This window comes from Ambystoma mexicanum, chromosome 6q (assembly GCF_040938575.1).
Source record: "Ambystoma mexicanum isolate Mex_15411 chromosome 6q, UKY_AmexF1_1, whole genome shotgun sequence".
Classification (NCBI taxonomy): Eukaryota; Metazoa; Chordata; class Amphibia; order Caudata; family Ambystomatidae; genus Ambystoma; species Ambystoma mexicanum.
In genome coordinates, this window is record NC_090937.1 from 1,120,236,015 (window position 1) to 1,120,253,915 (window position 17,901).

Here is a 17,901-nt window from a genome sequence, read left to right on the forward strand (position 1 = left end):
TTTCTCCTGTGGTTCTGCTTCCTTCTGCCTCCATTCGGCTTCTCTCCCTTTGGTAAATGCGGACACCATTTTTAAAGTTGGGCTTCCTCATAACAAGCCTGCGTATTCAGTTTAGTGTTTCTTCTGAACCACATTAACTCCTTTCTCCAGCATGGGGTCTGGCATGGATTCACATGCTCATGAATATTCCCCGTCGTCAGGCTGGGAATCCTCGGTAAAGAAAAAATCAGTATCAGTTTCGTTTCTGATCTGTCTTTCTTAGTAGTTACCAATCACTGATTTCTGGGTCATACTGCCCCCAGCCAATGACTGCCCTCTCCCTAAGCCCCACCTCTGGCAGCCATCCTCAGATTTTTACTGCACGCTCAAGTGTTGGGAGTCCTCGTGTTTAGCTCTCAAGTTTTTTACTGCGTTTTCACGTTTTTTCAGGAGAATTTCTCTTTTTTTGTTCAGTGTAATTGAGCTTCAAGCTCCATCGTTTCTACTTCCGATAACGGGGACCCGTTTCGGAATTCTTCTATGCCCCTCAAGGGTGAAGTTTTCGTCGAGTTTACACTTCTTGGTGGATTCCGGAAGATCTGCGGCCTACCTCAAGACATGGCCCAGTACAAAGGGAGCTCGACGCCCGGATCCAAGCTGTTCAGGAACTGCCCTGGATGCGGATTATATAACGTTTTCAAGGAGGACGAGCATTCGCGATTTCTCTACTGCCTCCATGGGGACAAGACGCATGTGGAGAAGGACTGTGCGTTCTGCAAGAACCTTTCCGAACGGACCAAACAAGATCGTCGTTCCCGCCTCGCCACCTGGCTGGAGAAGGGCACAGCAAGTGAGAAGGCGAAGAAGAAATCTGAGCGGGCTTCTAAGTCCTTTGAGGCCCACCCGGTGACGGGGGCCCAACAGAAGGCCAAGCACCGCGAGTCCGTGGGCTCCGGGAGCGCCGAAAGGTCGGGCTCTTCGCTTGCCAAGCAGGGCGCTACTTTCCCGGCACGTTTGACCACGAGCCAGCGCTCTGGGTCGGGGAAGAGGAAGTCCGAGAACCCGGGTAGGCTGCTGGAGCGAGGCATTGACCCTCCCACCAAGGCAAAGGCCCGGGACGCACCTAAGGTGGTGAGGGCCTTGATCCACCCGGCTAAGGCCTCTACCGAAGTGGTCTCTGCGACCCTGGCGGAGCCGGCTGAGACTACGCCGATGGAAACGGCCTCTGGGCCCAGAGTATCCCTGCCGCCGCAGAGGGAATCCTCTTTCCAGCCCATTGCTAAGACCCCTGTGAAGCCCCCGGCTGAAAAAGAGGGGGTGGAGGGGCGGTGGCCGTTACAGACTCGGAATCAGCCTCTGAGGAGGAACTGGTGGAGACCGAGAGGGGCCTCAACGAAAGGTCCATAGGCCTCAACGAGAGGTTCATAAACCTCAACGAGAGGTTCGAGAAGGTTCGATCCCAGGGGACGGTCCCTGCTGACATGATTGATGATAGTGACGAGGACGACGAACGGGGCCCACTGGAGCGGCCATCCCATCCGTCGCAGCCATTGCCCAAGCCCCAGGATAGCTCGGCGGCCATTTTGTTGGCAATCCAATCCTTATGTACCGAGATAAGGACGAGATTACCACGCACCCCGATGGAGGAGCCAGAACCAGGCCCATCGGGAAGCCCTCCGAACAAGCGGAGGAGAGTCTACCCCGCTCCGCCCTTCGTGCCTGCGAGACCGGTGGACCCCTCATCCCACTCGCCGGGAGAGTATACGTCGACGGATACGGCGACGGGGTGGGACGATGACGGCGGTGATGACACAGCGGACATCCCGTCGTCACCCCCCCCCCCCAGCCGACGAGGTTGGCTCTTTCCACGCCATGATAACCAGGGCATCCGAGCTCTTCCAGCTCTGTCCTGAAGAACAGAAAAAGGAGGGGTTTCTGTACCAGCGACGAGAGGCTAAGAGGAAGACGGTCCTTGCGGTGCCTTTACTTGACATCTGGGACGAGGGGCTTGCTGTCCTCAAGAACCCTGCCACGACACCCGCCAAGAGGGACAGGTACGAGAAGAAGTACCGAGTCCCCGATGCCGCCCCCTTGTGCCTCAGAGCCCAGCCCACACCGGACTGAGTCGTCTCAGCAGCGGCTAAGAAGAAGGCAGCGGGCAAGGCGGCTTCGACTTCCACCTCCCTGCCGGACAGCGAGGGTAAGAAGTTGGACTCTATGGGACGACGAGTCTTCTCGTCGGCGGCGACGACGATTAAGGCGGCCAATGCCTTAGCGATCGTGGCCCGCTACGACAGGGAGCTCTGGTTCAAGATAGCTCCCCTGCTAGATTTCCTGCCTGATGACAAAAAGGTGGAGGACCTAGAAATTCTGCAGGAGGGCGAGGTGGCGTCGGATCACACCATTACGGTGGCAACGGACATTGCCGATACCGGATTTCGCCAACTGGGCAACGGAGTTTGCCTCCGACGACGACGAGGATGGCTCAAGGCGACAGACTTTCGCCAGGACGTCCAGACCAGAGTGTTGGACATGCTGTTCGACAGCAACAACCTCTTTGGTAAGGCGGCGGATGAGTCTCTACAGGCCATCAAGACCGACTCAGAGACGGCCCGGGCCCTTGGGGTGCTTCAGCAGTGACGGCCCTTTCGGAGCTCTGGAGGCAGCCAGGGTGCCTCCAAAGGATCCAGCGGTGGCTCCTCCACCTACCGCCAGGCGGCCCGCTCCTCTTCCATTGAGGCCTACAGAGGTCGCGGCAAACAAGGGGGTTCCCGCCGTCGTCGCCATGGAGGCTAAGGCGGCAAGGCCACCTCCAAGAAAGACTGACCCGGCCGTGTTGTCGGGCCCCCACCGAAGCACCCTGGTGGGAGGCCGGCTGACGAAGTTCGTCGGTGTGTGGGAGTCCATCTCCACCGACCGTTGGGTGTTGGACACCCTGGCCAACGGGCACTCGCTGGAATTCCAAAAGAAGTGCCCTCGCATTCCTCCCGTGGCCAGGAAGGAAAATCACGTCCCTCAGCTGCTGTTGGAGGTAAGGGCGATGCTCAAGAAAGGTGCCATCGAGCTCGTCCCCAGAAGGCTCTGGTGCTCCGGAGTGTACTCAAGGTACTTCCTCGTCAGGAAGAAGACAGGCGGTTGGCGCCCCATCCTGGACCTGCGCCGCTAAAACAAGTACATCAAGGCGCAGAAATTCAGGATGGTCACCCTCCAGCACATGCTGGGACAGCTGGAGGAAGGTGACTTCCTATCGTCGCTGGACCTGGAGGATGCTTACTTCCACATCCCCATTCTAAGAAGGCACAGAAAGTTCCTCAGGTTCGTGGTTCAAGGACGCCACTACCAATTCAGAGCCCTACCGTTTGGATTAAAGTCGGCACCCAGGGTTTTCACCAAGTGCCTGGCATCAGTGTCGGCGCGGCTGCGCCTGCAGGGATCCACGTCTACCCCTACCTGGACGACTGGCTAATCCGGGCAAGGTCAAGGGAACTCGCCGTTGATCATACGGCGAGGACCGCCCGGTTGCTCACAGAGCTGGGGTTCTCCATCAACTACCCCAAATCCCACCTGGTTCCATCGCAAGTAGCACTGTTTTTGGGGGCGAAGCTCGATACAGTGGAGCAATTGGCCTCCCCTTCAGAGGAGAGGACCAAAACCATCCTGGGCAAGGTACGGCAACTGTTAGCCACGGACGTGGCCAGGGTGAGGTCCATCAAGTCCCTTCTCAGGATGATGTCCTCATGCATCTACCTTGTACCCCTTTGCAGACTTCAGATGCGTCCGCTACAGGAGTTCCTCGATGCCCGCTGGTTTCAGGCGGGGGCTGCTTCGAGGACAGGATCCCCCTCGACGAGGAGTTCCGTCGGGCGATCCTATGGTGGGGCACCCGGTCTCACCTCACGACGGACACGGACTTTCAAACCCCGGCGTTTCAGGAGACGGTGACTACGGACGCCTCTCTGGAGGGTTGGGGGGCCCACACCGGAGATCTCCACGCAAGAGGCCTTTGGCTCCCGGAGGAGAGGTCTCTTCACATCAACATCTTGGAGCTCCGTGCAGTGTTCTGGGCGCTCAAGTCATTCCTCTCGTCCCTCAAGGACAAAGTGGTGAGGATCTTCACCGACAACACCACCACGATGTTCTACATACGGAAGCAGGGGGGCACCAGATCCCCAGCCCTATCCAAGGAGGCCCAGGATCTGTGGCAATGGGCCGTCGCCCAGGGGATGTTTCTGGTTCCCTTCCACCTGGCAGGAATAAAAAACACCATCGCCGACTCGCTCAGCAGGGAGCTACGCTCGTGCCACGAGTGGGAACTGCACCAGGATCAAGTGGATCGACTCTTCCAACGATGGGGCAAACCCCAGATCGACCTGTTTGCGACGGCGACGAATTCCAAGTGCCAGAGGTTCGCCAGCAGGTTCCCACAGCCGAGGAGTTTGGGTGATGCTTTCTCGTTCCCTTGGGACAGCCTGTTTCTATAAGCGTTCCCTCCATTGCCGTTGCTGCTCCGCCTCATCAACCAGCTCAAGAAGTCCAGGTGCAGGATGATCCTCGTCGCACCGGCGTGGCCGAGGCAGGTCTGGTTCCCGGACCTTCTGGACTTGTCAACGTCCCCGCCAGTCAGGCTGCCGGCGGACGCGGATCTTCTCTCCAGAGAAGGAGGTGCCATTCTACACCACGACCCACAGTCGCTGAACTTGCAGGCCTGGCTCCTGCAGCATTAGAGGTTGGAGGGTACGATATCCCGGCTGATTGCAGAGAGGTTCTTGCAAAGGCCAGGGCATCCTCAACTCTCAAGTGTTAGTCATAAATGGAAGAGGTTCTCTGTCTGGTGCCGTGCACAGAAGATTAACCCTCTACGGATTACGGCCCCTCAAGTGCTGCCGTACTTACTGTCGCTGGCCAAAGCTGGACTGGCTCACGCCTCCATAAAAATACATCTGGCTGCCATCTCCCGATATACCAGGACTACGGGACGGGCGTCCTTGTGGTCTCATCGCCTGGTAAAGGAATTTATGAAGGGACTATTCCGATCATTCCCGCCGGTGAAGGCCGCTGCCCCGGCGTGGGAACTTAATGTGGTGCTGACCAGACTCATGGGAGCCCCATTCGAGCCTATGCATTCGGCCGCTTTGAAGTTCCTGTCATGGAAGACAGCATTCCTCGTGGCCATCACCTCTGCACGACGAGTGGGAGAGATTCAGGCCCTATCTTGCAAGCTTCCATAATTGACTTTTCATGACACAAGGGTAGTGCTTAGGACGCACCCCTCCTTCATGCCCAAGGTGCCGTCGGACTTCCACCTCAACGAGCCCTTGGTGCTACCAATTTTCTTCCCGTCGCCTTCGACGCCGGCCGAGAGGACTTTGCACTCGCTGGATGTAGCTGGAGCGCTGAAGTTCAACGTGGACCGCACAAAGAGTTTTCGGAAGACGTCGCAGCTATTTGTGAACTTTGGGTCTGTGAATCAAGGGAAGGCTCTCTCGAAGACTTCCATTTCCAGATGGCTCTCCGGCTGCATCATGCATTGTCACCGGTTGGCAAACCGACCGCTGCCCGGCCGTCCGAGAGCCCATTCGACCAGAGCGAACGCTGCTACCACGGCGTTCCTGTCTAGTGTGCCCCTGCTGGACATCTGCAGGGCTGCTACGTGGAGGTCGACGCACATCTTCACATGATTCTATTGCGTCGATCGGGAATCCAGGGAGGAGTCCAGGGTCGGCCAAGCAGTGCTGCGCAACCTGTTCGCTTAAGGTGAGCCTGGCGAGGAGGTAAGAGATGCTTAATGTTGAGTTGTTGTATTGCTTAATGTTGAGCCTGTTGCCACCTCCCGTGGTTGTGCATGTGTATACTGCTATGTATTCTTTTATTCATGAGCATGTGAATCCATGCCAGACCCCATGCTGGAGAAGGAACAAGTTACTTACCTGTAACTGTTGTTCTCCAGCATGGGTCTGGCATGGATTCACATGCGAAAACTCCCGCCTACCCCTCTGCGGCTCTTCACTTGGTCATACTGCCACTTGGTGTGCTACCAAATCTGAGGATGGCTGCCAGAGGCGGGGCTTAGGGAGAGGGCAGTCATTGGCTGGGGGCAGTATGACCCAGAGGTCAGTGATTGGTTACTACTAAGAAAGAAAGATCAGAAACGAAACTGATACTGATTTTTTCTTTACCGAGGATTGCCAGCCTGACGGGGAATATTCATGAGCATGTGAATCCATGCCAGACCCATGCTGGAGAACAACAGTTACAGGTAAGTAACTTGTTCCTTCTCCTCTTCCTCGTCCTTGAGGTTTTATGGGAGTTGGAGACCATAAGATAAACAGGACTTTGAGGTGATTTTGTTTGGGATGTTTCGTTAGCAAACCATCAGAGACAGAAGGTAGTGTGTGTGTGTGTGTGTGTGTGTGTGTGTGTTATGTATATATGAGGTGAAAATGGTATTCTGTTTAGAATGTCTGGTAGGAAGGGATTTTAGGGTTTTGCAACTGGAGGGATTTGTATAATGACAACATGCCATCAGGAACCTAGGAATTATAGGGTCTTCTTCATTTAGGAGGGATGGATACTGTGTCCCTCCTAATTGGGTCACCACATCTCCCCAATAACCATCTCCTCCCATGTGATCCTCCCTCATAATACTAATCCCAGGGTCAGGCTCAGTTAGCGGCTGCCGTCCTCTGGCCACATGGGAGGAGGCTGGGGGATCAGTGATGACTCCATAGGATTTATCACAGCATGCACTTCGAACTTTGGAAGTAGCCTCTCAGTGCAAATGCAATTTGTTTGGACTTGCTAGGGGCTGCAGGCGGCCCAAATAGACATTCACATAGATACCTTGCATGAGTCATGGCTGTACCTGAGTTGGCTGTCCATGTTTGGACAGCTGCTCAGAAGTTTTAATTAAGCAGGTTCCTTGATGTGTGGGCTCGTGTTTCCCCAGCTCAGGATTTTGTTTAATGAGAGAATCTGGAGCCTTTCGTCCGTGATAACTGGATTCAATCAGCCAGGTGAGGTGTAAAGCTGTCAAGGAGCATGGTGTTTAGCCGTCCTTGAATGGTATCCTGCTTAGATGAGTGACTGAGTAATACATTTTGATCTTGTGGGAGCTTCAGGTATGTGTTTGGCGAGGAAATTCCTGATGTTTGAGATGTTCTGGGTACAGTGAGACGTTGGGGTCATTGAGAAGTGATTGAAATGGCTCCATGTAGATTCAAGATCGGCAGGTAGATTGAGCATTGTGCTAATGCACAGGTGACCGGGCTGCGGTCTGACATGAAGTTGCCTATCTGGGTGGCTTGTTGCCTGTCACGAGAAGTAAGATGCAATCCATTTGAGAACTGTGTGTGAGAATCCCATTCTCTTTGTCAGTTAGTTGATCAGTATGAGGCAGTCAACCGTGTTAAGCATGGCAGAGTGGTTAAGGAGGATCAAAAGATATGTGTCCTCTTTGACCTGGATTAAGCTGTTTCAGTGCTACGTTTTGGTGTGACCCCAGATTGGTAATCCTGGACCAAAACATGATGGTTAATCCTATCATGGAGGAGGATTGGCAACTGCCTTCTCAATTGTTTTTTGTAATGTCTGGGAGGCTAGTTATCGGTTGGTCGTTTGCAAGATCGTCGGAGTTGAATGTCGAATTGTAAGACTGTGAACAGTGTTGATTTATATTGAAATGGGGATTCTAGAACTGACAGCAGCACAACTGATCAGCTCCAACCCTATCCTGTGATATCCTGTGAAAGTAAGTCGATACAGGATTGGGACACAGTGACAGAGAAATTGGACCTTTAGGGTGGCAACAGCTGTGGAAAGAACTAAGTGATTTGCTGATGGGGAAGGGTACCCCCAGTCCTTGGCCCCACGAGAGAGAGATTAAGTTCATAGAGTATGTGCAGGCATCAATTAATGAATTCACGGAAAATATAATGGAGGTGCAAATCGAACCAAGGCAGATGGAATTTGTGGAAATCAACGGTTCCTCTCACAATGCATCTGGACTTAGATAAAAGAAAATAGTTGAAGAAAGCTACTCCAGGCTCAGTAGCTTACTGGTTACATGGTTCCTTGAGGGGGTTGAGAAGGGTAACCCTATTGAGTTCCTGCAGAAAACTCTCCGAAAGGTCCTCCACTGAAGGCAAGGAAAACTGCTGGAATTTGAGGGAGCACTCTGTCACACTCACCTGTGTCTCTGCAGGAGCGATGGATGAGCCTCCATTGACCCCGAGTTCTCACTTCCCCTGTTTCACCCGGAGGGATACCTGTCCAATACAAGGTGTACACTTAGACCTGAATTCACCTGATTCCCCTGGGCCCTTCCCTTAACTGTCAATGCCAATGTCTGTAGGCTGAGTTCTGATGCCACACGCTGTTTTATGCCTTCACAGCGAGGCCTAGTGTTCAAGGCGTCAGTTTCTTCACTGGCCAGAAAGTCCTTCCCACAAGTGAACGTTGCGCAGAGAATGTCCAAAATTGTCCGTAATGTCTTTGTTTGCCGGTGCTTCTGTGGGTGAGTAGTGCTGCGTGTAGAAGCTAGCTGCTGTTAGGTATGCGCAGCGCCTTCAATTCGAGACCACCTGGTAATGTTTCTCCCTTTCCCTTGCAGAAGAAATTATGTGGTAGTAGCGCCTCGAGTCCGGGTTCAGCGCTACTGGAGACTTGGTGGTTTGGTAAGTATGCACCGCGTTTAGAGAGAGAGCAACGAAATAAGTGTCTACGTTATTGGGGCGAGCGCAATGAATAATGTCTCTTCTTTCTTTTGCAGGGGTTTGTGCGCTCGTACAACTGACCTGGATTCCAGCGTTGCAGGAATATTCGGTGAGTATGCGCAGTGTTACTGATGTGCGCGTGTTAACCCAGTTCTTCTTTGTTCTTACAGGAGCTGGTGTAGAAGTCCCTTCTTGACTGGAGATTGCTGCGGCGTGGAGTAAGAACGGAGGTTCCTCCAGAGCAGGTAAGCAGATGGAGAATGATCCGGAGCAGGTAAGCAGAAGCAGAATGATCCGGAGCGGGTAAGCAGAAGCAGGATGATCCAGCAGGATGATCCGGAGCAGGTAAGCAGAAGTAGATGATCCAGAGCAGGTAAGCAGAGCTGGCTGATCCAGAGCACGGCAAGTGTGTTGCTGATACAGCTCACAGTAAGCAACACGAAGCACTGGAAGAATCTTGGGTGTGGCTTATATAGCCAGCCACACCCAAACAATAGAGAGCTCATGAATTGTCATGCACTTTCTGTTTGGCAACAGGAAGTGGTACCAGGAAGTTACTACAAACACTAGAAAGGAATTAAAGGAGGGCTCTGCTATGGGTTCTTTGTGTGCCTATGCCAGGCCTGCCAAGCATCCACCAAGCTTGCCCCAACTACCTGCCTGATACCCATGACACACACCACACCCTAACCCCAAAGCTTGCAACTGGCCAGTATCCGCATTTTTTGTTAAATTTCTAAAGTTCCCTGTGAAGGAAATGGTTCCCAAAATGGCCAGAAATGTAAGAGGTTACATGGGGGAGACTCCAGGTGTAAGGTTGGTTGGTAAAACCTTAGTAAGCCAGTGACGAACCAAAAAAACACTCATCGCCCCAATTCAGCTGGCAAAGGCAAGGCTTTGAAGTATTACATGATTTACCCTCTACTTTTCAAAGTGGTAGTGGATGGACAAACACATTATTTCTCTGGATTATACCAGTGCCAAGCAGTATTTGAACATCTATGAACACATGGAATTAATTAACATTGGTGCTGTAAAAGCTCCTCCTAATTGGATTCCTTCCTCCCACAGATTCCTCATCCATGATATTCTATCTCCAGTGTCAATTGTCTTCATGTTTTCGTCACCAGAGGGCTCAGCTCAACCCTGCACTGGTAGCTTTCCACACCCTGGACATTACATCAGTGCCACTATATATGGAGCCACCGTGCCCCCTGGCATCTGTTCCTTTTTTCCACACACTCCATACACTTTAAAGCTCTTATTAACTGCTTCATGCCTAACCCTTCGAAGGCCTCTGTCTTTAAGCCCTGTGCAGACTCTGGGAGGCAAATATCCATGTCAGAGCCCCACAGGATATGCCTTTACTGCCTGGGGTAAGACCATGACACAGAGGATTGCGGATCCTGCCCATCAGTGCATTTAAAGGCCCTCTGGGACAGTGCCACCATGCTATTCACTTTCTAAATTCAAGGTGGTAAGAGGAACCCTTCAAAGTTTCCTAGCCAGGAGGCCACAGAGGCAGTGGTCAAAAGAGCCGGTGGAGGAGCTGGTCTGCAATGGCCAGAAGAAGCAGCACAGAAGGTGGTCACGCTCTCTGAGCAAATGTTCTAGGTTATTTTTCCCTCCTCCTCTAGGAAGCAGTTATTACTCTTGCTCCAGCTACCCCTTTGAGGACTCTCTACCTGCGAGGGTACCGTTTCCCAGTAAATCTCCTACTCCTGAGTAATGGTACAGATTCAGGCAACAGATGGATCCAGGTTTCCTCATGCATAAATCAGAGGAGAGCTTGTTGGTCAGTGTCCTACCCTTCTTTGCTCCTGGACAGGGAGAGAAAGAAGCTGTACGCCCTGGGGCACATTGTTTTTGTGCCTTGTATGCTAACGCTGTGAGTGATTAATGATACTTGCTCGCTTTCCAAGTATACATTTGGTCTGTGGATTTTCGACTCCAGTATGGCTGATAACCTTTCAACCAATGAGATGTGGGAGGGTTTCAACACCTTTTGTCAGTGAAGGGAAGGATGCCTTCTGGCCCCTCTCAAACTTGAGCCAGACCACCTGAAGTTTCGGAAGCAGCTCACAACTTTCCTCTTCCCCCCCTGCTTTCTCTCTCTTCCTCCCCTGCTGACCTACCTGTCTGCTATACCGACTGGTTGCTTGGCTACCCTCAGAGTCTCACTGGGTACTAGGCTCTTTCTTGATCAGTCACCCTTGCACTGCCACCAGGCCTACCACGCACTTAGGGGCTGTAACTGTAACCCTACAGTCCCTTGTTCTCCTTGCACTATCTAGAGCCGAACTGCTGTGGCAGCCCTTATTCAGAGCATTGCTGCCCTGTTTTCCCTTCCCCTCTCTCTTGCACAACCCCCTCCTCCCTTTCCCCTGCACTTCTCGTTCTCGCGCTTGCACGATCTGAATGACTCAAGGCCTAGTAAGATAATGTCTTGTCCTCCCTCTGTCTTACCTCCCCTGTCTTGTCGGACCTAGAAACACTTTTGTACAGGCGCGGTATAAATGACTTATTTCATTTTCCAATCGTTGTGTGGCGCATGCCATTGTCATTGGTTCTGTCCTTACGAGACATTCCTGGAGGAGGGCCTATGTATTTGCTCCCAATGTAAAATCTAAACCTTTGCTCTTGCCCTTAGATATTGATCTTTTTGAGACGGAGAGTCCCTAGAGAAGTTTGAAACCTCCTAAATCCCTGGCTCTACGTTCCAGCAGCCATCCATGTCTGCTCCTAGAGGTGGTGCCTTTCGCAACTACCACTCCATTGCCCACCATGGCAGAGGTTAACTTGGCTGTCGTCTGGCAAACAGAGTTGTCTTAGTCACCAGGGTAGAAGCAATGGAGCACAGAAAGTGGAATTTGCTGCCTCAGCTGACACCACAGCTGCCCAGGGCACTCACCCACTGTGAATTGAATTTTGTCCATCTGACACCGGTGTGTTGGAGGCTGTCCATTTCATCCGAGGGGAGAATCTCCTCACCAGGAGAATGTGGGGCCCTGCAGGTCGTAACTCAGGGATTCGGCCTCCCGTCTCTTCAGTACCATCTGACCAATCTCCTTCCTTGGCTTCTGAGAAAAGGGCACCATCGAGTTTATGCCTCGTTCGGAACAAGGGTGAATTTAGTATTCTTTTTACTTTCTGGGTCCCAAGAAAGACTGGGGTCAGCATCCCATAATGGATATGAGGCTCTTGAACCGTATCTGCACAAGGACAACTTCAAAATGGTTACACTGGCCCAGATATTCTAGGGCCTCAAGCTGCAGGGACTAATTGTTGTTTCACTGGATCTCCAAAATGCCTACTTCCATGTGGCAATTCATCCCAAGCATAACAAGTATCTGCGGCTTGTGGTTTGCAATGCGCATGACCAGTTCTGAGTCTTGCCATTCGGATGTATGTGATTTCTTCGAATATATTTTTCCTACTGGAGATTTGACTGAAAAACCATATCATCTTTTTACTGATTTGTTTCTTTTTATTAATGCACGGGGAGACCCCTGACACCTCCCTGCAGCCCCCACTCACCCCTCCCTACCATAACTTATACCCTTATCCCACACCCCACCTATTATGCATCACACACATACCATTTCCCCTACCATTTTCGGTGAAATATGTTTGGTGAAATCTCATTAGGGAAATGGTATTAAAAGAAATCTACTGTAACAGTGCCATTCAACCTTTCTTAGGCACCCAGGGTCTTCAACAAACTGTTGGCAGTGGTAGCTGCTTATCTCAGAAGGGAAATAATCCACGTCTTCCTCCTACCTGGAAGATGGCCCTGTGAGACAACTGAGAAAGGCATTGAATCAGTAACCTTGGCCCCAAGTGATGGTTGTCACTGGTGCTTCACTGAAGGGCTGGGACTCTCCCTTATTGCATCTTACGGCGAGCTGGATTTGGACCTCAACGGAAGCTCAGGAACACATTAATTTGCTGGAGCTGCAGTATAACAAGTTGGTCGTGCTTGCCTTCCTCTCGTCTGTGTGGGGAAAATGTGTTGATCCTGTTGCATAACATGGTGGTCTTGCACAGTGTCATACTGGTTGGTGTGGAGTTATGCCATGGTGTAGAGAAGCAAAGCGTCTGTGGTTCTGGCCTCTGGAGAACAATGTGTCTGATCTGATTGCAGCCCCTCATTCTGGGATAGAACATCATAGCGAATGTTCTGAGCAGACAGACAGATTTTGGCCTTCTATGAATGGGAGCTTTGCAAGGGCCTTCTGGAGAAGACGGTAACCCTGCGGGAGACTCAATGTGGACCTCTTCACTTCCAGTGCAAACAGGAAATGCATGTTGTTCTGCTCAGGCAAATCTCCTATGACGGGGGTTCTGGGGGATGCATTATTTGTCGGATGTAACTTTCATCTCCTCTATTCATTTGTGCCAATCCCTGTCATTCTGCTGGTTCTCAGGTGACTGTGGATGCTCAGATCCATATTATTTATGATCGCTCCAGACTGGGCCCTTAAAACTTGGTACCTGGAGCGTCTGGACATGTGTATCGGTGGCCAGGTCCTCCATCCATGCCTCAACTGCCTAAACCTTCATGCTCGACTAGCAAGAAGCTCAGGTATAAGGAGTGGGCCTTTCCGGATGATGTGATGCACTCCAATCCGGTTGGTGGCTGGCCACCAAATCCATTTCTGCCTGCAGGTGGTGTAACTTCTTAGCTTGATGTGGGAGAGAAGGTTGGACCCTCGGACATGTGCTTCTTCTAGTACCCTGGATTTCCTTCTTTCTTTGGCCAAGTCGGGCCTGCAGATTTGCAATTTAAAAGGGTGCCCAGCTGCCATTTTGGCTTTTAAGAGCACCCGTGAAAGTCTCTTATTTGACAATACCTAGCTTTTACACAGTTTTACTGGGTTTGTCCAGCCCATTTCCCTCACACCAGTTTCTTTCCTGGGTGGGACATGAATTCAGTGTTGTCTTTTCTTATGGGTGCTCCGTTTGAGCCCCTGCATTTATGTTCATTAAGATTGCTCACGCGTAAGGGGATTTTCCTGGCGATCATCACTTCCTCGAGAGGGGTAAATGAACTCCAGGCATTGTCTGTTAATCATCCGTTATTGTCTTTTCCAAGTTGAAGATGTACCTGATTGCCTCAGCTGATTTTACCAGAAGCTTGGCTTCCACCTCCCTCTTGCAGAGGGGGATGGATGCTCTGTCGAGGACATATGTCTATTGGCTAAGATGCCTTTGCTGCACAAGTTGGCCAACATTACTGCCTGGCTTCCCTGTCAGGGCAGGACTCTTGATTTGGCCGAGTGGTCCTCCAGAGTGGAGTAGGTGGTGTCTACTCACACTCCTCCCTCCTCGCGTACTGCTATGGTCTATCAAAGGTGAGGCCTCTGTGGAAGGAAGGAATCTATTAGAAGAAGAAATGAATTTGCCTCTCGGTAATGTTCTTTCAGATGGATGTTCCTCCCACAAGTTCCTAATCTTTCTCCCAACTTCCCCCTCTTGGCGGATAGCTCATACACGTTGTCCATCTATTGTCCCTCGGCTGCTGAGCAAAAAGTATGAAACTGAGGTCATTGGACTTGACCGATCTATATCTACGGGCCGCAACATCATGGCTTGTGTGAGGTGCAAAACAGCACCGACACAGAGCCACGCTGTGCCCCTGGTCGTAGGGGGGAAGGGTAGTTTTAGAGTACAGCTAGCACTGTAGGTATATTATCAAAGGTGAGGAATCTGTGGGGGGGAACTTCCATTAGAAAGAACATTACCAAGAGGTAATTAATTTGTTCTTTGCATGCCTGTATAATCTGCTCACAGAATGCATCAGAGTTTTGTCATGGAAAATTGTCATAATTGGTTTAAGGTAATGTAATGCTGTATTGCCTAGGTACTGCTCCATTGATGCTTACAAAGTTTAAATCCGCTGTTGTTGTTTGTCTCCATAAATGTGTACGTTTTCCTTTCCTGGATGATTGCCTCATAAAATCATTGTGTTATGGAGCCTCAAATCACCTTTGGCACTCCAACCACTGCGGGTCTTTCCACAAAGCATAAGCAATCCCAGCTGTTTCATGTGAAATCCCTAAAAAACTACAACATTGTATGCCATCCTGTTTAGCACTAGGCTTTTAGAATTGTGATTTACTGTTTGTTTACCTCTTTTGCCTCATGTCGTCCTGTATGTTGCTTGTGCCTTTGGTCGTTCAAATGGTAAGTAAAGTTCACTGATTTTATAGAAATAAAACGCTATGAGGAAAGCTGCATTATTTGCCAAACCATTGCAAAGAATTGCATCTCTCCCTTCATTCTGTTCTTTGAAACACTCGACTGATTTACCTTCGATAGTCAGCTAATCTTTTGAAAGGGCCTCAAGACCTGGCTGTATTCCCTTAATTGTGCCTTTACTCTCTGCACATGACATGTTAAAGCTCTTGGGCACAGAAGCCACTTTTCATAGTCTTGTGCTTTACAAAAAACCTATTGTTGACCAACTCTTTGTTGCTTTCTCTCTGTACAGGAGAGAAAGGTCTGGTTATGTGTCCAGACAGACAATTTCTCGCTGGATAATTCTCTGCATTGTAGAGTGTTATCAGGAAGCAGGAAAAGATCTGCCTCCAGGCATCAGGGCACATTCTACCAGGGCCGTGGCGGCATCATCTGCCTTGCAAAGGGGTGTCCCGGTGAAAGAGATATGTTGAACAGCGGGGTGGTCTTCGCTCAGCATGTTTACTAAACATTACTGCTTAGATGTGGCATGTGGTTCTGATGCTCGATTCAGCAGAGCGGTGTTGCAGAGCTTCCTTGTCTGAGGGCTTTCATCCCACCACTGCTCTCTGTCACACCTCCAAGGTCAATGAGAGGTATCCTAAAATTCTATACCTCCAGGACAAACTAATTAATAATTGATCATTTGTTTTTTGGATTTGCTTGTCCCAGAAATGGGAAGTTGATCGCAAAGCAGACCATCTCTTGATGGAAAGTGATCTGCACAAAGACAAGCCATGAGCTAGCACACATGAGACACAGAGGATGCTTGCGCATGTTATACCAGAGGACAGGTTGCTAAGTCTGCCCTTTATATTGGGCTCCCCTTGTTGGATATCTTCCAAAGCACAACATAGGCTTCTTTTCACACTTTTGAGAAGAGTCATCTTGAATCCTGGGCTGGAGAGGTTGCTAGTGTCAGATGTTTGGTGTTGCAAAACTTCTTGTTAAAGGGGGTGTTCACACATCCATTTCATACCTCCAGTTGGTAAATCGGCTGGATTTGAGTTGAGGTATCTATGGGAGGAATGTATTAAAAAAGAAAACCTGCCTACCTTTGTAATGTTCTATGTGATGGATACAATGATTAGACCCACATATTCTGACCCACAGATTCTAACCCACCTCCTGGCTACCCCTCTAAATTGGTATTCCCAATTTCTTATACATCTTTTTGGAGACTGGTCTGACATTTCCTTGCATTTGGCCAGGGAAAATGTGGAACTGCAGGAAACCATCCCGGTTGATCCTGGTGTCTATATGCCAGTGACATCACTTCTATCGCAGAGGGCACCAAAGAGTCGTGATCAAGTTGGCTGTGTCACCACCTAGTGGCTACCTTTCTGGTCCAGACTGCGTCTGAGACAATTTTCAAAGATGTTAAATTGTGCAAGGAGTAATTATTTGTTTACTGACTGAAGTGATATGCAGACTCTTCGGGGGTAGTGTGTGCGTATTGGCAAAAGCAAAAAGATATATATTTTACATATGTATATTTGAGCTCTGCAAAATAAACTCTGAGTATCTGGAGGAAGGGGACTAAGGACTAGCACTACAGGAGGCACAATAGTGAGTACCATATCTTTTCTGAAACTGTATTACAGTTTACTTTCCCACGTGTTCTTTTTTAAGTAAATTACATGTTAAAAATAAAGTTTCACTAGCCTTGGCTACCTCATAAATCTACAGATAGGACACTGTTGGTTTATTTCTTTTAAGATTTACAATACAGCACACTGTTCATCAACTGAAAATAGCATTCATGAAAGTTTTTCCGATTTTCTATAGTTTGTACGTACTCAACTAAATGCTCTCAATCTGCACCCACCATGTTTCCTTTTGTTCTATTTTAGGCGGAACTAGAAGCATTTGAGAACCGATTGCGAGGTCGGCGAAAGAAGAACAAAAGGAGGGATGACATTGAGGTTGAACCATCAGCTTGGCAGAAATATAAGAAATACATCATGGTGCCTGTCTGTGTGGTTTCTCTTTCTGTGCTCACTTTCTACATCTTACAGAGTAATGCTTGAAATGTGTCATCATAATTTTGACACCTAGCTTTTTAAGAATTGAAGGATTTTCTCTCTGGTAACTGGACAATGAACTAGGTTATGTTTGTATTTCTGTTGTGTATTGCTTAATTTCAACAAAATGAAAAATATCAAGAAACATTGAGCAATACAATATTCAAATTGGCAATATAAATTGGAAAGATTTTAGTTAGTTGTGATAATTCTAGTTTGATTATATTTTTGGTGTTTCTTTTGCAGTTCTTTGTATCAAACCAAAATTAAAGTAAACATCACTTACTATTTTAGATCGTGTTATGTACATCTTCTTCATTGTAATTTTAGGGTTAAATTGTTTTTGTCTTATATTTTGTTTTCACCGAAAAGAAGATATTCAGAATATATGCGATTACATTAATAAACTATTGTGAGAAAATGACGTTCTTATGGGGAGGGGAGAGTGTATTGTGCACAAAGTCAGTGACTGTGAATTATTAACAACACATCAGTTTTGTTTTTGACCATCTTGAAATGTGCGTTCATGTTTAATATATTGCATTGCACGCATACATTTTCTTAATTGTATTTGTTTTCTATTTGGATGATGTTCTAAGAGTACCTTTGTTGCCAATTTTATTTGTTTTCATCAGAGCATTGATGCATAAGCTGCTGAAGAAGCGTATACTCATGTAGTTCGAGTAATTGAGGTATAGTTTTGAGATGCTGAAGAATGGGTTTGCTAACAGATACTTGTAGTTGTAGTGCAGTACAGTTCCACCAACACTAAACATTTGTTATATTCCGAAATAGGACTTCCTTTCTCAATTTCTTCACACTTGTGTGCATGAGTGGTACCTATTTATAGTATGCAAAATATGCAGCAGGTAAAGGGGTAAAAGTAAGACGTTAATCACTAATAATTTTGATCTAACAGCACCAAGCTTTTAATCAAAGAACCTCTT

The 17,901-nt window shown here is 49.2% G+C and overlaps 1 protein-coding gene across 2 annotated transcripts in view; it reads left to right on the forward strand.

Moving 5' to 3' along the window:
• NFXL1 (nuclear transcription factor, X-box binding like 1) overlaps positions 1-17,514 on the forward strand; it is a 1,058,117-nt gene extending 1,040,603 nt beyond the window's left edge. The window contains exon 23 of one of the 2 annotated variants that reach the window (XM_069631709.1): positions 16,784-17,514. In XM_069631709.1, coding sequence (XP_069487810.1) covers positions 16,784-16,960 — 177 coding nt within the window. In that variant the 3' untranslated portion in view covers positions 16,961-17,514. The remainder of the gene's footprint in view (positions 1-16,783) is intronic. The other variant, XM_069631710.1, reaches the window with a different exon arrangement.
• The last annotated feature ends 387 nt before the right edge of the window (positions 17,515-17,901 follow it).